At 38.8% G+C, this 18,962-nt stretch overlaps 1 protein-coding gene across 1 annotated transcript in view; it reads left to right on the plus strand.

Moving 5' to 3' along the window:
* MPO (myeloperoxidase) overlaps nucleotides 1-18,962 on the plus strand; it is a 622,068-nt gene that overhangs the window by 201,653 nt on the left and 401,453 nt on the right. The window contains exon 4 of the mRNA XM_044054141.1: nucleotides 10,549-10,681. Within this exon, the coding sequence (XP_043910076.1) occupies nucleotides 10,549-10,681 (133 nt within the window). The remainder of the gene's footprint in view (nucleotides 1-10,548; nucleotides 10,682-18,962) is intronic.

Raw genomic sequence — 18,962 nt, forward strand, 5'->3', positions numbered from 1 at the left:
TGCTTCATTTTTAAAATGAAATGGGAAGTCATAAAGCTATGTACAGGACATGTTTAGATCTGTCTTAAATCTTCCTTTAGCAAAAATCAACTAATTTAGACTGTTTACTTTCCCTGCTTTTGGAGGAGGTTGGGTCATTCTCTTAGGCATCAAACTCGAGCTTATACATGGTATTTTATCCCACACACTTGATATTTCTTCATAAAACTTCATACTTTTACTCATCTGGCCTTATTACAAAGATATAGCTTCTTATCTGCTCCAATCACATTGTGCTATTTGACTTGTCAGTGCAGATCAGATGAGGACAAACTGTAACAGCCTGTATTTTAATTTTTCATCATCTTTTGATTTCAGGGCAACTGCAGTGGCGAAGCAGTTAGCATTGCCTCCTCACAGTGAAAAGTTCTCTGTTGCGATTCTAGGCTGGGGTGCCTTCTGTGCAAAGTCTGCATGTCCTCCCTGTGGTTGCATGGGTTTCCTCCAGGTGCACCAGTTTCCTCCAACATCCCAAAGACATCCCAAGGACATGCTGCAGGTGGAACAGACACTCTAAATCGGCCCTAGGTGTGAGTGTGTGCCTTCTGTGGAAAGTTGGGCACCAGGCTGGCAACTCGACACTGTAAAACTCCATTGCCAATCATTCTGCGGATAGTTGTTCCACTGTGGTGACCCCTAATGGAAAAAGCCGAAAGGAGAAAAAGAACATCTTTTGATTTCAGACAGTATGACAATGCAGTATACCATATGTTCCCTCAAGTTCACTTGATGGATCATCAGTTACCAGTAGGTGTCATTGACATTCTAGCCTCTCAGTTATTCTCTGTCCCAGAAAGAATTGCTGCCTTTCAGACACGAGTCTTCTCACACTGCCAACCCTGTGCTGACCAAGATTTGCTCCTCCCTATTGTGAGTGGTGCAGATAAGTATACTGTGTATATAACAGTGAATAGCCCTGCTGGAAGACTTAAAGTGCAGGTTTCCTGAACTCTTCACCTTCATCCTATTTCTTTCTTTCACATTTTCAAACTTTATCGCTTCTCCATTCATTTAATCTTCCATGACAGCCAGACTCCAAAGCCATCTACAACAATGAAGAAATAAAACATTTTTTAGTACTAAGCCACTGTAGACCATGGAGCCAATTTGTCAAGTAAAACCACTAGAAACATAAATGTTGTATGCAGTCATTCCTGCACAAATTTGTACTGACTCTTCCATCTGAAACTCAACCAGTGTTCAGAGGTATAGTCAGCCATGACCATATAATACATGGTGTACAAATTGTGTTTTGAGTGTGCAAAACTTTGACCATCCCAGAGGTGGTAAGCGCTCAGTCTTCTAACATATCGCTGAAAAAAAAAGAGCGTACAAGTGAAGGTGGAAATATCTTGTGCAGGAATTGTGGAAGAATCACAGTGCATGGCTGTTATATTATTAGCCATCATTTTAAAGTGTTCTAGTAGGGGAATTTTACATCTAATTACATATTTAAAATATATTCCACAGAAAAAAGGTCACTCATTTCAGGGAAGGTGAAAACACATGTGAGATTAGTCTGGAAATCTGAAATTTCTGGCTACATTCCTTTTAGGGATATTATTTACATATGTTTGTTCCATTTAACAATCTATCTAGTTTGTATCCTATCTGACTCCTTTCCTATTTCCCAAATATTCTGGGAAAATATTTTAAACCAAACCACTGACACTATATGTTTCCCATAAGAAGGATCAAACATCAAGATCTTGCAAGGAAAGTTCAAAGCAAAATGATTATTGCACTAAGTTGTTCAAATGCAGGAAATCAGGACATGGCTGGCTGATGCAGAATGGAACAAATACTTAAACTCCAAACATTGTTGCAACTGACTGGCCATTCTCTGGCCTTTGTCATGCATTAATCAGAAACTGCAAGTAATATCAGGGCAGCCATATGTATTATGGTCAGGGAAGATAAAGCAGACATTGAGGCTGCGAGCCAGGGGAAGGACTATCCCTCAGTCAGCTAGGAAAGATAAACAGCATCATACAGTCACAGTAGGAGAAATAAGAAGACGACTGGTGCTCATCATGATGATGATGATGATGTCTGGTGATGTGACATGTGGAAAACAGCTGGATATAAGGTCAGTGCCATCACAATCCACTCTGGTCAAGGTGAAGAGTTCCATAAGAGTATTGTCCACCACCAAGCACCATACACTGCAAGTGCTGAGAGTTTTAAATTCACCAGCAAGCTACAGTCAGAGATCATAATGTTACAGAAAAATCCAAAGGTCCTCATATATCTCTGTACTGTGTCTACCTCAAAAATAAACAATATAGCAGTTACTGGGCAAGAGGTCAGTTAACTATCTGATCCAATGTAAGAGGCACAGTTTACATCCAGCGAAGAAGATGACCTTCCCAAAAACTTGTGTTCCTGACTGAAATGGATGTGCTACTGAACAATCCTTATCATGCTAGACTGCCACTCTGGAGGATGGTAAAGCCACATATATTCTCCAGTAGGCATTCTCAAATATCTGGTTGTCACTGAAGCATGTATGATGGATGGGACAATCCCTACTAAGATGTCCATCTGTCAACTATTTTACATTGTGCAAGCTTGCTTGGGTAGCAGAGGCAATGGGAGATTCAACCCACTCCTATATATGCTAATGTCTACTAAACTTCAATTATGATATGAGTCCATATTTCAAAGGCTGGTGGCCCTGTCAGAAAAACAAAATAATAATAACACTACCTACAACCCAGCAAAAGTTTGCTAGACTTTGAAAGAGTCACCTATAATGTAGTATGGGCGCTCTTCCCATTAACATGTTTCTAAATTTGCCTGTTTCCCCATAGGGCATCTTTTATGAAGATAAGCACAACACTGTGGATTGGGACTTAAATAAAGAGGTGCTAACTATCATTTCTACCTCCAGCTGATATTTGGGCAGCATTTGAAATCCTTCAGACATAAAAGTAAGAGGAGTCTGAGGAGATATATAGACAGTTCTGTGATAATAATATCACTGGACTGCTGTGAAGATATGTCATCAGAATCTTGAAACATCACACCTTCTGGTCTGCATTGTACATACCATCACTAACATACCTCTCAACCAAGAAACATCAAAAATCTGGTCAAAGGCCCATGAAAAGTAGGTACAACCAGCCAAAAATCAGGATGGTGATTAACATAAAATTTGCACACATAATCGTGTAACCCCACTTATTCCAATGGAATTGTGGGATACCAACATGAAGGTCGAAGTCACTAAATAATAATAAATAATGGCAGACATTTGAATTTCAGACTTCACATCCCTCAGAAAATACATCAGCCATAACTTAAAATTGTATATAAAAAAAAATGTGAATTGAAGGGACCACTCAGAAATGTATGGCAACCCATTATTTTGACCTCAAAATGGGTAAATACCAAGGAATTTGGTACGGTTCAGAGGTATGATCACTGACCATAATTCTGACTGTTTCTGTTGCTGTTTCTATGTCATTCTGTGTACTCTTTGATTTATTTTCTAACATACATGTATCTGATTATTTTCGATGGTTTTCTTTATACTTTGTTGCACCACCATATACAGGCCTGTAATGTAATCAGTTGCACAACTGGATATTACAGTATGTCTGGTTAACATTCATTCAGCTGGCTTTCTACCACAGACAGTAAAGCTTTTCTGAATTCTTTAGTCTCTAACTCGACACACTAATTGGGTTTGTGCCTAATCTCAGCAACCTAACTGTCCTCACTAAGGTGTCATATAGTTTTTGTCATCTGGAGAGGCCTCACTAGGTTTGCCAATATACAGTAGTACTTCTTTCTACTCTCTTTCTCTGAATAGCCTAAAACCACTCCTCACTGCTGAGAATCATCAGCAGGGTAGTACTGCAGAAGTCCTGTCCTTCCCCACCTGTTCTTTTCCTATTTCGTAATCACCTCTAAATCATCTTTGATGATAGAAATATGTTTTAATTATAATGATCACTGCATGCCTAGGCCTACCACCAGTTAGTTGGGTCAAGAAGCCACCACTCTTTTCCAAATTTAGGATATGTCTAGAAATCCAAACCACCCTTTTTATTTATAACAAACATGAGGTCAAAGTACCTCAAGAAAAGTTTTGACCCCGACTGTTCATTGTGTTGCAGCTGATCAATACAACATGACACAGTGGGTGCAGGATCTCATAATGTTATTTGTGATGTAAAAAAGTTTTCCTGAATCTAAAGAATGATAACTGTTATAGTCACAAGATCCTCTAAATAATTTCCTATATTTTACAAAGAGATCTGAGAACCTTCTTCCATCAGATGACACAGATGTCAGTTGCATTATTTACTATTAGGTATCATTCACATGGACTTAAACAGAAATATTGGCATACAGGCTGATGACACACGTGAAGTCAATAAGCGACATTCTAGCAATCACTTCTTTTGAAACTACTGCATTACATTTTCTGCAACAACAGTTAATATATACACATCAAAACAAATTAAACAGCAAAACTATCTGCATGGAGTATGCATCACACATAGTAGACAATCACATCACCTAACCAAGCACATACATTTCATATTAAAGAAACTGCCACAGTACAAAAGGATTCCTAACTACCTTGTTTCATACAAACCGATTGATGCTGTTTTTTTATCACTGCTGTATTATAAAAAGGGAAAAGATTGATCTGGAGCCAGCAGAATGCTTCTTTGCACTGTTACTGGACTGGGGTATTTGTTTTAACACAAATAACTTACGAGGCTTTTTTCCCATTGAGCTTGCCATGAGTTGTAGTCACTTGAGAAATTATACTGCTTCAAAATATAATTTTTCTCCAAGATACAGTTTTGATGTTAGTTTTTTTGTATATTTAGTAGTGGGGGTCAAGGGCTAAAGTCTCCCTCATATTGCAGACCCAACAAAAATAAATTACATGGGGGTTGATTCAAAGTTGGGCTTACTGCAAAATGTTGTCAGTCAGGTCAGTGAAGTGAACAGAGCTGGATCAACAAACTGTTAAACCATTTCTGATGCAAACAGATTTTAACAACCCTATTGCAATATCTGGAAGTGGGTTAAGTAGTGCACTTGGGTTTAATAAATGTTGCCATGCAAGATTAATTTTTACTCCATAATTTGTGTGCTGCATAGAACTGACTACGCTTTGCAACAGGGAATATACAAAAGTCCTCAAGAGAGATAAGTGAACATGGAAAATAAGGAGTAGTGTCCTCAGCAGAGAAAAATAACAGATGGCTTTGGATTGTGTAGTAAATAAATGAACTGCAAATTCAGATGAAATTAATAGTGAGGAAAATAACTTCTCCTGGTAAACAAAATTTTGGGATCATAAATGACGCACTTCTTTTCAGGAAGATCCTGCAAGAGATGACCTCACTACAGACTTGTACAGGAATTGGAGGGTGTAGAAACTTTGAATAAAGGCAGTCATTTCAAGAAGGAAGTGTACTGCAGTAAAAAAAACATATTTGGAATATTTTGGACTGGATGATGAAAAGCTGGAAATGATGCAAAAAAAAGTTAGCCATAATATGTTGAACTTCTCCAGCATGATCTGTAGCATATTCATGGATCATGCCTAGTAATGACTTTGCCATTAATACAAATCAATGCAGTATCATACAACTTGGTAAATGGAAAATAAATTATGATTACAAAATAACTGGTAAAATAAAAATACCACTATTAAAGGTCAAGGGACAATGGTAAATAGCAAGCTAACTGACCAATGTGTCTCAATCAGTTACAAGAGAATTTAATTTTAAATTGTATGTCTAGTCACAAGACAGATTACCCATATTCTGTATGTTACTGACTCAGAACATTTCTGAATATAGTGTTATTTCAGTAGCCTTCAAGGAAGCCACTTGTATCAACTTGAAAAGCTTCAAATACTCCTTACTAGACTTACTAGAAAAAGCCTAGGCTTGGAAAACCTGAACTACTCAGGAATGCTTCAGGAATTAATATGTTCTCTTCCTTATATAGGTTCATAGGTTCATAGGTAGGTACTAGGCTATCTGCCCAAAGGCATTTATAAGCCTAGCCAGAATGTGTTGGCTTTCACCGGCCCCTTAGATTAGTTTCCTGTGCATCTGTCCAGCAGAGCCACTGAAGTGATCCCCGGGGTAAACTTTCTGTTTCCCATCCACTCGGCAAGGTTTCTCTTGAAGAGTGTTAGTGAATGTAGATTGAAATCTTGTTCCAAAGCATGGGAAGTCTCTGGGACAGGAATCTATCCCACCAGCACGTCCTATTTATTGTTGTGGTGAGGTTTAGATCCCTAGAGCGTATGGCTCAAGGGGATATGGTTTTCTTTAGGTGGAGCATGTCCATCAATTTTGGGTTGGACATGGCCTTGTATGTCAGGCAGAGATCACCTCTGAGTAGGCGGTATGCAACTGAGTACAGCTGGAGTTTCTTCAGTCGAGCTGCATAGGGCATCTGTTTGAGGCCAGTGATCCTCTTGGTGAGGTACTTCTGTGGTCTTTCCAGCTGTTGCAGGTGTCTTGTAAGGTATATCCCAAATGGGGCGTTGTACTCTATGATGGGTCTGATGAGTGATGAGTAGAGGGGCATAATGATTTCTTTTGATCTGGACGCAAACCCTTTTGTGATTAGGTGGGCCACATAGAAGGATTTTCTAACCACTTTGGCAATGTTATTATCAAAGGAGAGATTACTATCTACTTGGGTCACCAGATCCCTTATTACGTCTTCTGTATTTAGGGGGCTACCACATATGTGGTAGTTTGTGGGTACTTTGTTTTTTCCAAAGGGGATGACTATGCACTTTTTGGCATTTAGCTTTAGGCCAAGATTTTGACACCAGGTATCTGTCTCAGTGAGACCCTTTTGGAGGATGTCTGTGTCAGTTGGAGAGGTAATTATAGCCCCTAGTTTGCAGTCGTCTGTGAACTTGGTCAGCCATAGTCCTCCTGTGTTTACCTGTACCTCTGAGAAGTATATGCGAATAGGAGGGGTCCTAGGATTGAGCCCTGGAGAATGCCACTTGTAGCCGGTTTAGAGTCAGACCTAGCTCCCGCAACTCTCACCATGTGGTTCTGCCCATGAGCCAGTTGGCAACCCATCTTGTGACGTAGGAGTTTATGTTCAGGCTGGTGAGCTTGTCTATAATACCAAAATGGGGAATGGTGTCAAAGACCTTTGCAAGGTTTAGGTAGGCTGTGTGTACCACCTTTCCCTCATCTATAGCCTTGGTAACTGTCTCAAAGAAGTCCACCAGGTTTAGGAGGCATGATCTGCCCTTAACAAAGCCGAACTGGGTAGGGTCCAGTGTTTGGAGGTTCCCGATGTCTCTGTTAATGAGTTCCATGATGATGCGCTCCATAGCCTTGCAGACCAGGCTAGTCATGCTTATGGGGCGATAGTTACCAGGGCCAGTTGTGGCCCCTCCTTTGTGGAGTAGAATAACCATTGTTATGCACCATTCTATGGGCACGTAGCCTGTGGAGAGGCTGAGGCTGAACAGTATGTTTAGGTGGGGGGTTAGTTTGTTCTGTAGTTCGTGCAAGACGCAGCCTGGGACACCCATTGACGTTGTGCTTTTGAAAGGGCTGTTTTCACCTGTGCTTCTGTGATTTCCGGGACACTACACTTTTTCAGTATTGTTGTGGGCCCTTTTGGGGGTGACAGGGGGGTGAAGTTTACACTGAATCTATCTGCCAGGATGTTGGTAATATCAGTGGGTTTCATTATATTTTGTGCTATTTTGCACTAGCTCAGAGCATATCTGCGAGTTGCCACTTAAAATTCTTGACATAGCTAAAGAAGGCTTTGTGGTTATCTTTCAAATCCTTGGCTATTTTTCTTTCGAAGTTAGCCTTGGAGGATTTTATGAGGGACCTTAGTTTCTTACTGATACTGCACAGGGATGTCTTTCCTTCTTGGGAATTGCTTTTTTTTCTGAACTAGTTTCCTCCTTCTGTTGTATAGCCTGTTTATGGCAGGGGTCCACCAGACTGGTTTCCTTTTCTTAGGGGAGTGAGTCTTGGTTTTGCTAGGGATGGCACGATCCATGCATCCTTGTAGGTGCTCAGAGAGTGCATTTGTAAAGGTTCCTGCATCTTGGACACTGTTATCCTTTAGCGTGGGGGCTGTGAAACTTACCACCTCTGTCTTAAGTAAGGTGAAGTTTGCTACAGAAAAGTTTTTCACTGTGGTTTCCTTGGTTGGAGGTGGTGGTGTGGTGTGGACATCCAGAGTGATTAGTTCATAGTCTGATCTAACCAGTGATGGGTTGACTTCCGGTGTGGAACACCTGTCGCCCATGTTGGTGATGACCAGGTCCAGTACGTTTTCACCTCTGGTATGGGAGTTTACCAGCTGATCCAGGGCATTTGAGTTGATAAATTCTAGGAATACCTGGACCTGGGAGTCTGTACTTGAGTAGTTTTCCCCACATTAAACAGTGAGTTCCAAGATTATAGAATAAGCTCCTGAGTGCAATCAAAAAAGTCAGTTGTTAACTTCCTTCAAAATAATCTTAATATGTACATGGGAATAAGAAATTATCAATATGGGATTATGGCAGTCAAGCGTACTGAGAGCCAACAGGCTGTAACCTTTGCAACTGAAAGTATGAATCTATAAATCAGCTATAGTTGAATTGTCTTAGCCTTAAATTTGCTAGTAAAAGTCTAAGCCCATAAGTAATAAGACTGTGTGATGTTACATTTGTTTACAGTGTTACTTTATGTTATTTTTCAATGTGGCGTGGGACTTGACTTCAATAAGCTCATGGACCAAGAAAAAAATTGTCCATCAAAACGTTACTACAAAACATAGACAAAACACACTCTTTAGGCTGGAAGGGCAGAGTACTTCACAGCCCTCACTAGAACACAAACTTCACCACAACATGATTCTCACCTGTAGTGCTATTGCTGGTAAAGAAAAGTTACATTTCCAAATGCACTACCCTTTACAGCTAGCCAAAACACACTACAGTAAAACATGATCAAATGAATCTGTTTCACTGAACTGTGTTTTGCTGAAAATTTTCTTAGCAGAAAAGGGGTCCATTGGCCATAACCATGCAGGAAGAGTGGAAATCCCTAACTGTCTCATTTAGAAATAACCTAACCCAAGGTTACAGCACCTTAGACAGGTTATTTTGTCTATGCTGGGATAGCCAACAAGCAGCAGGTTTCAAAAACATTTTTCTGAATTGGTCTTTACGTTTTAACCTTGCTCCCTGTAAAAGTTCTGTCTCCAAAATGAGATAATGTTTTTTCAATCAGTGCTCAACAAATTTATCTTTTGTGAATTCCTTATTGATGAAGATTTATACTACAGTGCACCTCCCATGGTTTCTTACACCACCAAACAGCTGTTAGCAGCTGTTTATGTGCCTCACTTTAGTGCATTAAAACTTGATATACTGAAAAAATCCACAAATATCACTGCAAGGCAAGGTGTTATCAAATACCTTTCTCCTGGCACAGAAATGTAGGAATCAGTTAGGTAGATAAGTAACTATACTAGAAGGAAGAATAGTTCAGTGCTGAGCCAGATAATAATAATGAAGTATTGAGGTGCAGTCCAATGGTGTTAATTACAGATCTGGGGTACGCACTATCTGTAATATAATGCATCTTCTGCTTGCCAAGCGCCACAGACAATTCAAAACAAAAATCTGCAGATTCATACATGCACAAGCATAAGCCTCAGAGAAATAGTTCTTAGTGGTAATCTGGATTAAAAATTACTTAATCAGGATCATTGCAGGTCACGCCATGCAGTGGTAAGTTTAAGTGTATCTACTAATAATACTCATCTACTAATAAGTCACTAATAATGCTACAGTGGTAATTATCTCAACATTCAAGGCCTTTTCCATTCTAGGCTTGAAGACATGGAAATCTCTTCCCTGATCTTTACCGGAATTACCCACTGTAATTTTTTTAGACAGCTCCAAAAACACTTCATATTGAAGCAGAATGCAAATTATGTTAATTAAATATGCACCACATACAGTGATCAGACAAGTTTGTGAAAGCACAATGCCATGAGTGCCCTTCAACTAATATATCATTAAGTTGTCTGCAACTTTTTATTTGTCTTTGTCCTGCAATTAACATAATACCATTTAGCATAAATATCTTATGTGTTTTTTCTTATTTTTTTGTAATACGCTGTGACTGAAAAAGGGCCCAAGAATTCCAGTTCATGTACCTCTAAGAAAGATAGATAAATAAGTAAACAAATACATGTTTGGAGCTTCAAAAAGGAGGCTATGATATTAGACCATTCACTGTCAACATAACACAATATAACAAGGTAGAAGAAAAGTGCTGCTCATTAAGATCCATAAATTAAAGCAGTTGTTATTTAAAACAAGAACATTCAGAAATAAACTAATGAATATGAACATTGATTCTGGTAGACAAATATGTAGTCAAGAGAAATAGATAGCAAAGTGGTCAAAGTGAGTCAAGATACCACATACATCCATATGTAATGTGTTCATCTCCCTTCTTTGGTTTGCAGACCTCCTTTCTCAGAGTGACCTTGCTACAATTGCCAATATCACTGGATGCGAAGCTCAAACAAGGCCTCTGACATGCAGCAATGACTGCTGGTCAAACCAATACAGGACGATCACAGGAGTGTGCAACAACAGGTAAGTGCACTTCACTAGCAACTATTTTTCAAGTTTTATGACTGTTAAAATTACTCACCTACAGACTGCATTAGACAAGCATAGCACACAAAATACACATGTATCTATAAACTATTAAATATGCTTTTGTTGGCCCTTTGATGTGTAAGTGGGAAAATAATCAGAATTTTCTCATGACATAACCTTATTTATGAGCTAAGCAATTAATGAAGCATCCCTACATGTGGCAATATGTCAGTCATTAACTGCCTGAATCCATTTCCATAATGTTTCATTTCATCAACAGCGCTTCCTATTACATCCTGTTAGGGTGTTTCTCATGGGTTCCTTGCTGTTTGTTTATCTATGGTCTGACAAAATGGGAATCATCAAACTAGTTTCATTGATTCCCATGTTTCATCAAAACAGGGCTACTTAGCAGTGCACAATTGCAGAACAGTGAGGTCTAGAAAGCTTCTGCTTACCTCTAGCATTGTGCAGTCTCAGAATATAGACAGACATTCGATAAAAAACAACAGAAGCCAGGAATACACACCACAAATCCTTTAATTAAGTGCTTTTGTTTCCTATTACAAACTTCATCAGAATACTCCATTACATACAACCCCACCTTTAAATACACCTATAAAATGACATAATTTCCTTCCTATTTTTACACCATTAAAAGCTAGAATTAAACAACATCTAAATGGATAAATAGTATGCATTAATTATTAACAATGAATACATAACATATGTATATATAAAAAATACGTATGTGTATATAAAAAATGTTTTTAACTTAAAGCATTAATAATGTCTGATTATACATAACCTGCCCTAAATGAGACCATTATATATGAATATGTTTCTATAACCTTGCAATTAACCTCATGAAAACGATGCTTTACAAAGCAGAATATTCTAAAACAAATACTTTATGCATAAAATTGTGCTTTTAACCTTAAAATTGAGCTAATTGATATGGTACTATTCAAGCCCAGATGTTCTGAATCATTAGCTATCAGCTGCCATCTCAATTCTTTTAGCTCTAAAAATCATTAAGGGGACCCCCCTCTCTCCCCTACAGCAGCTTGATCTATAACCGTAAAATAGAACTTGTTTCCATCATGTAGGGCAATACGGGCAGTAAGAGCATTTTTCATATCTTTCTTACTAATGTCATAATTATGCTGGTATATGCGTGTCCTCAAAGCATTAATGGTTTTCCCTATGTAAACACAAGAACATAGGGAACATGACACCAAATAAACAACTGCCTTGCTGCTACATGTATACTTCTTGTGTAAACTAATTTTGCCATAGTGTGGAGTAAACATATCCTTTCCTTTCTTAATGTTCCTACATTGCAAGCAGAATCCATATTTTACCATTCCTTCCCCCTCCTGATTCATAGTCCTATTTCTTTCAATAATATTTTTAAAACTTAAATCTTTCTTGTATATTATTCTAGGTGAGGTCCCTACTAAATCAAACTGTTCCGGATTTACCCTAAAAATTATTCCAATTACATATTAAAATCTTTTTGATATCATGAACTTGGTTATTACATTTAAAAATAGCCATTTCTCACAATTATTTCTTTCCTGTTGTCTATTTCTTTCTTCCACCACCTGATCTTTCCCCAGTAAGCGTGAAAAAAATTTTTGTTCTCTTTTCATCCTAACTTAAATAAATATATTTTCTACAAAACCTGCTGGGTAATCTCTCTTAACTAACATATTTTTTAGCACATCCAGCTGTTGTTTAAACTCCTCCTACTCTGATACCATCCTGGCTGTGCTTACCCCCTGTCCTTTTACTAAGGACTTCTTCTGATGGATAGGGTGGCAGCTTTTAAAATGCAGGAGGGTATTGGAGTATGTTGGTTTCCTGAAGAAATTGGACATAAATTGCTTTGTAACATAATTTTACCTATGCTTATATCTAAACATTTAACACTTTCCTTAGTTATATTGCTAGCAAATTCTAAAAAAATCAGTACTCGTGCTAATAAATTAAAAAAAATAATTTAATCCTTGTTCACCATTCTTCCAAAAAATAATAATGTTGTCTAAAAAAATGACCATAAAATGTCCACCCTTCAGTAAATGTACTTTTAAATACAATCTCTTTCTCCCAGAAGGCCAGCACAATATTTGCAAAAATGAGGGCACATGACACCCCCATAGCAACTCCCTTACTCTGTCTAAAATGTTGTTCCTCAAATGTGATAATATTTGTTTCTAAAACTAATTCCATGAGGGTTTTCAAAGTCAAAATATGGTCATGTCTAAGGTTGGAATAGTGACATAAAAATAAATAAACCCAATCAATACCTATATCATGTGGGATTGTAAAAAATAAATCTTTTATATCAATAGTGACAAATATTAATTCATCGTAGTACTTGTCTACCGTAATTTTACTTAAACAATCCCACAAATCTTTTAAAATCCAGGAACAATCTTTGAGCATGTGCTTGAGCTGGCTATCGGTGAACCTAGCTACCGGATAGGTCTTGGAAGCTCTTGCATCAACTATTGGTCTAAAAGGGTGATTCCGGAGATTTTTGTGTATCTTCGGGAACCCAAGAATCATTAGAATTTTTGGATATTTTGTCTGCATGAACATATATTCTTCTTCATAATTTCACAATTTAGTACCATTTCCTCCATTTTGACATGAATGAAGCAATTGTTCAGACACAAGCTTAGAGCAGCTAGTTTGCACATTAAATAGCACTACTATCAAATCTTAGCACACTCTAACCTAGTATAATGCCAAACCCCAGATACTACCCATGGAAACTTCTGCATAACCCAGTTCATGAGCTATAGTAGCCCACCCAAATACAAGTCTGGACAACATGGATATGCAACTTCCAAATGTCTCCATAGCCAGCTTGGTAGATATCAGCATCCTGAGACAATATAGCAATTGTCTTATCTTCACAGACAACCAGAGCTGGATGATGGTCAAATTGGGCCCTAGTCAGGGTAATGGATTGGGGTCTTTGCCCACACATACACAGCAGTCACATCCCCTGCAGCCATTCCAGTGCCCCAATACTTGGCTATTTCTCCCCAGTTACCATAAACACCATTCAAACCTGCCAGTGTACACACTATTTTCTTCTTTACTTCTACAATGATTAGAGATGTTTGGATTTAATTTAAAACTTATTTTAAATTTTATAGCACAAATACTGACAGATATTTGCTAAACAAAACAATACAGTCTCACAATGAAAACAGACTTAGCATTAACATTAAATTCCTCTGCCCTTGAAACTCACATTCATTGAAACAGCGCTGAACCCCACATTCAAAGAAAATGCATCTGGGCAGTAGTGGATTAAGTTTAGCTTTGGGATGTTTTCAAACCATAGGCCCTTTGCACACAGCATGCATACATGCATGTGTTTTTTGATTCACCTTCCTGATTGTATAAAATTATATTCCTTGTAATATAGAACCACTTGTTAGAGTGTTTTTTTTTAAATTTGTAGTAAGCAAAGAAACAAAACATATGCACCAATAATGACAAAACTGCCCATTTCAGAACATTTCAACCATAAAAGAACACTCAAACGTCTGTCATTACAATCCACCAACATCAGTCAAAATGCACAACCTCTGCAGAAGTAAATGTCATTTGAATAAGTCCACATTAAAAAGATCTGTAACTAATGAACAGGTTGTTTCTAACAAACAACTTTATATTTCAGAGTTTCATCTACAAATCCAGTGCCTGCTGCCCTTGAAGAATAAATTGTCTATGTTACATTAAAAAAAATAAGCTGGTAATATTGCAATAGGGAATATATGGCAAGCAGACAACAGGTTCATAGTTACTATGCATCTTATCCAAAGGAGGACAGTCTCAGGGCTGCAGTATCCATACTCTTTAAAGTAGAACACAGTATCAGCAATCCATCTACATGGTGTGGGATTAGAACCCACAGCCTTCTGTATCAAAAGCAAGTATACTACCTGTTGTGCTACTAACATTGCTTTCAATTGCCATAGCACAGTAATGACCATTTGCTAAACAAAACAGCTGCACATTGAAAATAAACTTAGCATAAGCAGCAATAAACTTATCTTCCCTTGAAGCTCACAATTTCCTGAAAATGCACCGAAGCTCACAATTCCCTGAGAATGCAGTGAAATTTACAATTCCACTAAAAAAGCAATCTTCACAAGCCTCAAAGACATCATAAGCCTATAAACAGTAACACTTATGCATAGAAATCTCTAAAGCACTCACTAAAAGTAACACTAAACACCACACACAGTGAGAAAAGCCCATAAGGCAAGCCAACACATTACCCAGAACTCTTGTCATATTGGACTCCATTGTGCTACACACAGATGCCCAACTCACCAGACTGAACAAGCAGAAGCTAAGGGTTAGCTGCTTATCTGCAGCCATGATCTGCCAAGTTATGCTTGTACTCAAGAAACTACACTACAGGTACTAGTATGATTCTACCATAGTCCAAGTGGGCGTTAACCTGAGACATAGTTTGCTAAACTTTATGAAGACAGACATTGTTTATCTCTCTGAATATGCATCTCAGGCAGGTATGTGCCTTGCATTGAGCCGCATTCTACCTTCACCGAGGATAATGCCACAGTACGAACAAAAGATGATTGACTTTAATAATTGGTTTAGTTTCCGGTGTCTTTCCAGGGGGATTCAATATTTGTCAACATGGGAGAGTGTGGTTAACAGATAATGTTGCTTTGCAAAGGATGGCCTGCACCTATCTGCCCTAGGCTTTCAAATATTGGCCAGAACTTTATTTACCCCTCACAGCCTTTTTAGGCAATGCCAAGCTGACAAACCTACCAACAGAGCAAATGAAATTCAAAGAAACCTAAAGGTGTTAGTGTTCAGTACTAGGAACCCAAACAAGAAACTCCATACCTTACAAGCTGTCCTCACTCTGGAGATTATAGACATCTGGTCTAAATCCACAGAAAGTACTCCAGCAGTGCAAAGCTTTAGTGCCTTCCACTTATTTAGACCATCAACTGCACAGTCAAGGACAAAAGGTGGAAGAGTCTGAATCTATATTAGCAAAAAGCATAACTCTACAGTGATTAAACAGAACAATGCCCAGGAATTTATACATGTGCAAATTACCAAAGACAAAGTCCCGTACTATATCCTAGTAAGCTATAGGTCACCCTCTATGTCCCTAGAATCTCATAGCTCATACCTGGACCTACTGGAGATACTCATCATTAAACCAAATATTCTATTTATGGGTGACTTTACCCCTCTATAGACTGGGAAATATGCACTGCCTCATACTCGCATACACAGATTCCTGGATTTTATTAACACAAATACCCCTGACTAGATAGTGTGCACACCCACCAGAGGTTTGAACATACAGGACCTCGTACCTACCAATATGGGAGAGTGTTGCACAACCCCCACTACCCCCCCGTGTCACATCCTTGCTGGTGAGATCAGATCACAAAGCTGTCTGCTTTAAAATAAAAATCAACTCAGTAGCCTCAACAAACCCTGCAACAGTTAGGAACTATTCCAAAGAAAACTACACCTTATTAAGTGATAGATTATCAAAAGTCAGTGACCCACTTAACCTCAAGTTCACAGCAACCTATGCGGAATTGTTCACAGAGACCCTATAAACCAAGTAAATAGCTGTATAGTGGCTGCTGTTCCTACTAGAAGTAAGCTCAAAACAAACTATAAAAATAAACCACACTGGTGGAATCATAACCTTAGTAAGGTGTATAAGAAAAGGAAAAAGGTCTTGGCTAAAATCGGGAAGAGCAACTTCCATAATGATAGGAGCTCTCTAATTGAATTAAACAGGAAACCAAGAAGACTAAGTCCAACAAGGCCAATGGCAAGGCTGAGATAGCCTCACAGGCTAAAGACAACCACAAGGTCTTCTACAGCTATGTCTGAAACCTCAAAGGCAGGACACTTTCTTGAAATGGGAGGCAACAGTGTCACCTTCACTGAGCAGAGCAACACAGTGAATTTGCTGGCTGACAAATTCAGCTGAAACTTCACCCTTCACTCCCCCTTCCTCCCCCCATGAAATACCTACTAGCATAATCCTCCCCAACTATTAACAGGAAGCAGATCATGACAGTACTCACTAAGGCCAAAAACAAAGACTGAGTGGGCCCCAACTATATCCAGGGATGCCTCTTAAATTGCTTAAAACATGACCTATCAGGACTACTTGAGTCACTTTTCAACTACAGCCTCAAAACAAGCTTTGTACCATGAGAATGGAGGACTACAATCCTTATGCCACTTCACAAAGGTGGACCATCCCAGAATCTGCAGACACATTAGTCTGACTAGTCTAATATGCAAAGCCATGGAATGAATTATTATGGCAATGATCAATAAAGGCATAGACATCCATCAGACGCAGGACCCAACCCATTCTGGCTTTGTCAAGGGAAGGTAATGCCTACTAAACCTGGTGGAATTCTTTGAAAAATTCACCAAGGCAAAGGATGAGGAGAAATGGTGTATGCCACCTACCTGGACCTGGTTAAGGTGTTTGATACAATTCTCCACTCAGGTATAGATTTCAAACTCACTGAACTGGGCATAAACCCCTACAAAATGCTATGGATTAACAGGTGGCTCACAGACAGGACCCAGGAAATCAGGACTGGTGATACCACCTCCACTAAGAGACCAGTCACCAGTGAGGTACCTTAAGGCTCTGTGCTGGGAGTTCTCCTATTTGGCACTGACTTCTCAGAGGTAAAGGCTAATGTCAAGGGCCTTTGGCTGACCAAGTTCACAGATGACTGCAAATTGGGAGCTATCATAGATTCCCGCATGACAAAAACATCTTACAGGAGGGTCTACACAAACAAATGGCTGGTGCCAAAGTCACGGACTAAAATTCAATGCAAAGGAATGCATTATTATAGTGTCTTTTGGGAAAAACTGGCACACAAGCTAATTTTTTCATCGATAAGACACCCCTAAGAGTTGACCCAGAAGACAGGGATCTGGAAACTATGTAGACAGTAATCTCGCCTTTGACCAACTTGTGGTCAAGGTAGTAAGAAAATCATTCTATGTCACCCAACTTATAAATAAGGGCATGGCATCCAGGTCCAAGAAGGTCGCAGTGCCAGTTTATTCAGCCCTTATCATACCTATCATTGAGTATAATGCCCCCTTCAGCATATACCTGACAGACATATGCAAAAGGTGGAATGCCCATAAAGGTTCCCTACCAGGAGAATCCAGGGTATGAACACTTTGTCCTATATGGATTGCCTTAAAGGCTTATCTCTGTACTCTGTCTGCTAGAGATTACTACAAATTACTGAGAGGTGATGTATGCTTGGCATACAAGACATCCTTGGATCCATCTGTGATGCACCTTTACACACCTGCAAAATGAACAGCATCAGAACACTAGATCAAAGGAATTAAATTTTGCTTGGGGCATACATAAGACATGTTGATGAGACAGATATATGTCTCACAGGATCCTTATGCTGTAGAGCAAGATCCTATCCATGTGAAGCAGAGTTTATCCCTAACCCAATTTAAGTGTAACCTTGATCAATGGATTGACTGGAATTGGAAATTCAACCCAGGGATGGCCCCATGTCTCTGATAGACAGCGGCAGACAGTAATGCCCAAACTAATATATCCCTCACGTAAGTTCTAGAAACTTCCTAACATACTCACCCCCCCCCAATAAACACCTATGATACATAGGGACACAATTTTATTTATTTTATTATTTTACATTTGTTAACCGGGGGTGTCTGACTGAGCCGAAAAGGCCCTTTTTCAGCAGAACACTGGGGAGAAAAGCTCCACATAAAAAAATTACAGGTACATTTAGATATTTAGACATGATCAATAAACACACAAATTAGAATAGACATGTTTTTACAGTGGTATGCAGCATATCAACAGTTACAGTGGAGAGAACAAGCAAGAAAATATTAATTTAAAAATAAAGGTAATTAATAGATTTGTTGTGTACAGCTGAAATTTGGAACATAGGTAGAATACATACATAGTACACAGGTACAGTACATACATTGTGCATTAGCCAGTGTTTGTGAGTAAGAGTAAAAACTATTATCAAGTACTCTAGGTTTAGTATGTGTACCATTCACTAGCCTGTGGAGCAGTCATTGCACTGCCAACTTTGCTTGAGATGTTGCCTAATGAAGTTTTCAAAGGAGGCTTTGGATGATGTGTTTTGTATGCTAGTAGGGAGAGAGTTCCATTTTCTAGCCACTGAACTACTAT

Source organism: Protopterus annectens, chromosome 13.part0 (assembly GCF_019279795.1).
Source record: "Protopterus annectens isolate FY-2018-M chromosome 13.part0, PAN1.0, whole genome shotgun sequence".
Classification (NCBI taxonomy): Eukaryota; Metazoa; Chordata; order Ceratodontiformes; family Protopteridae; genus Protopterus; species Protopterus annectens.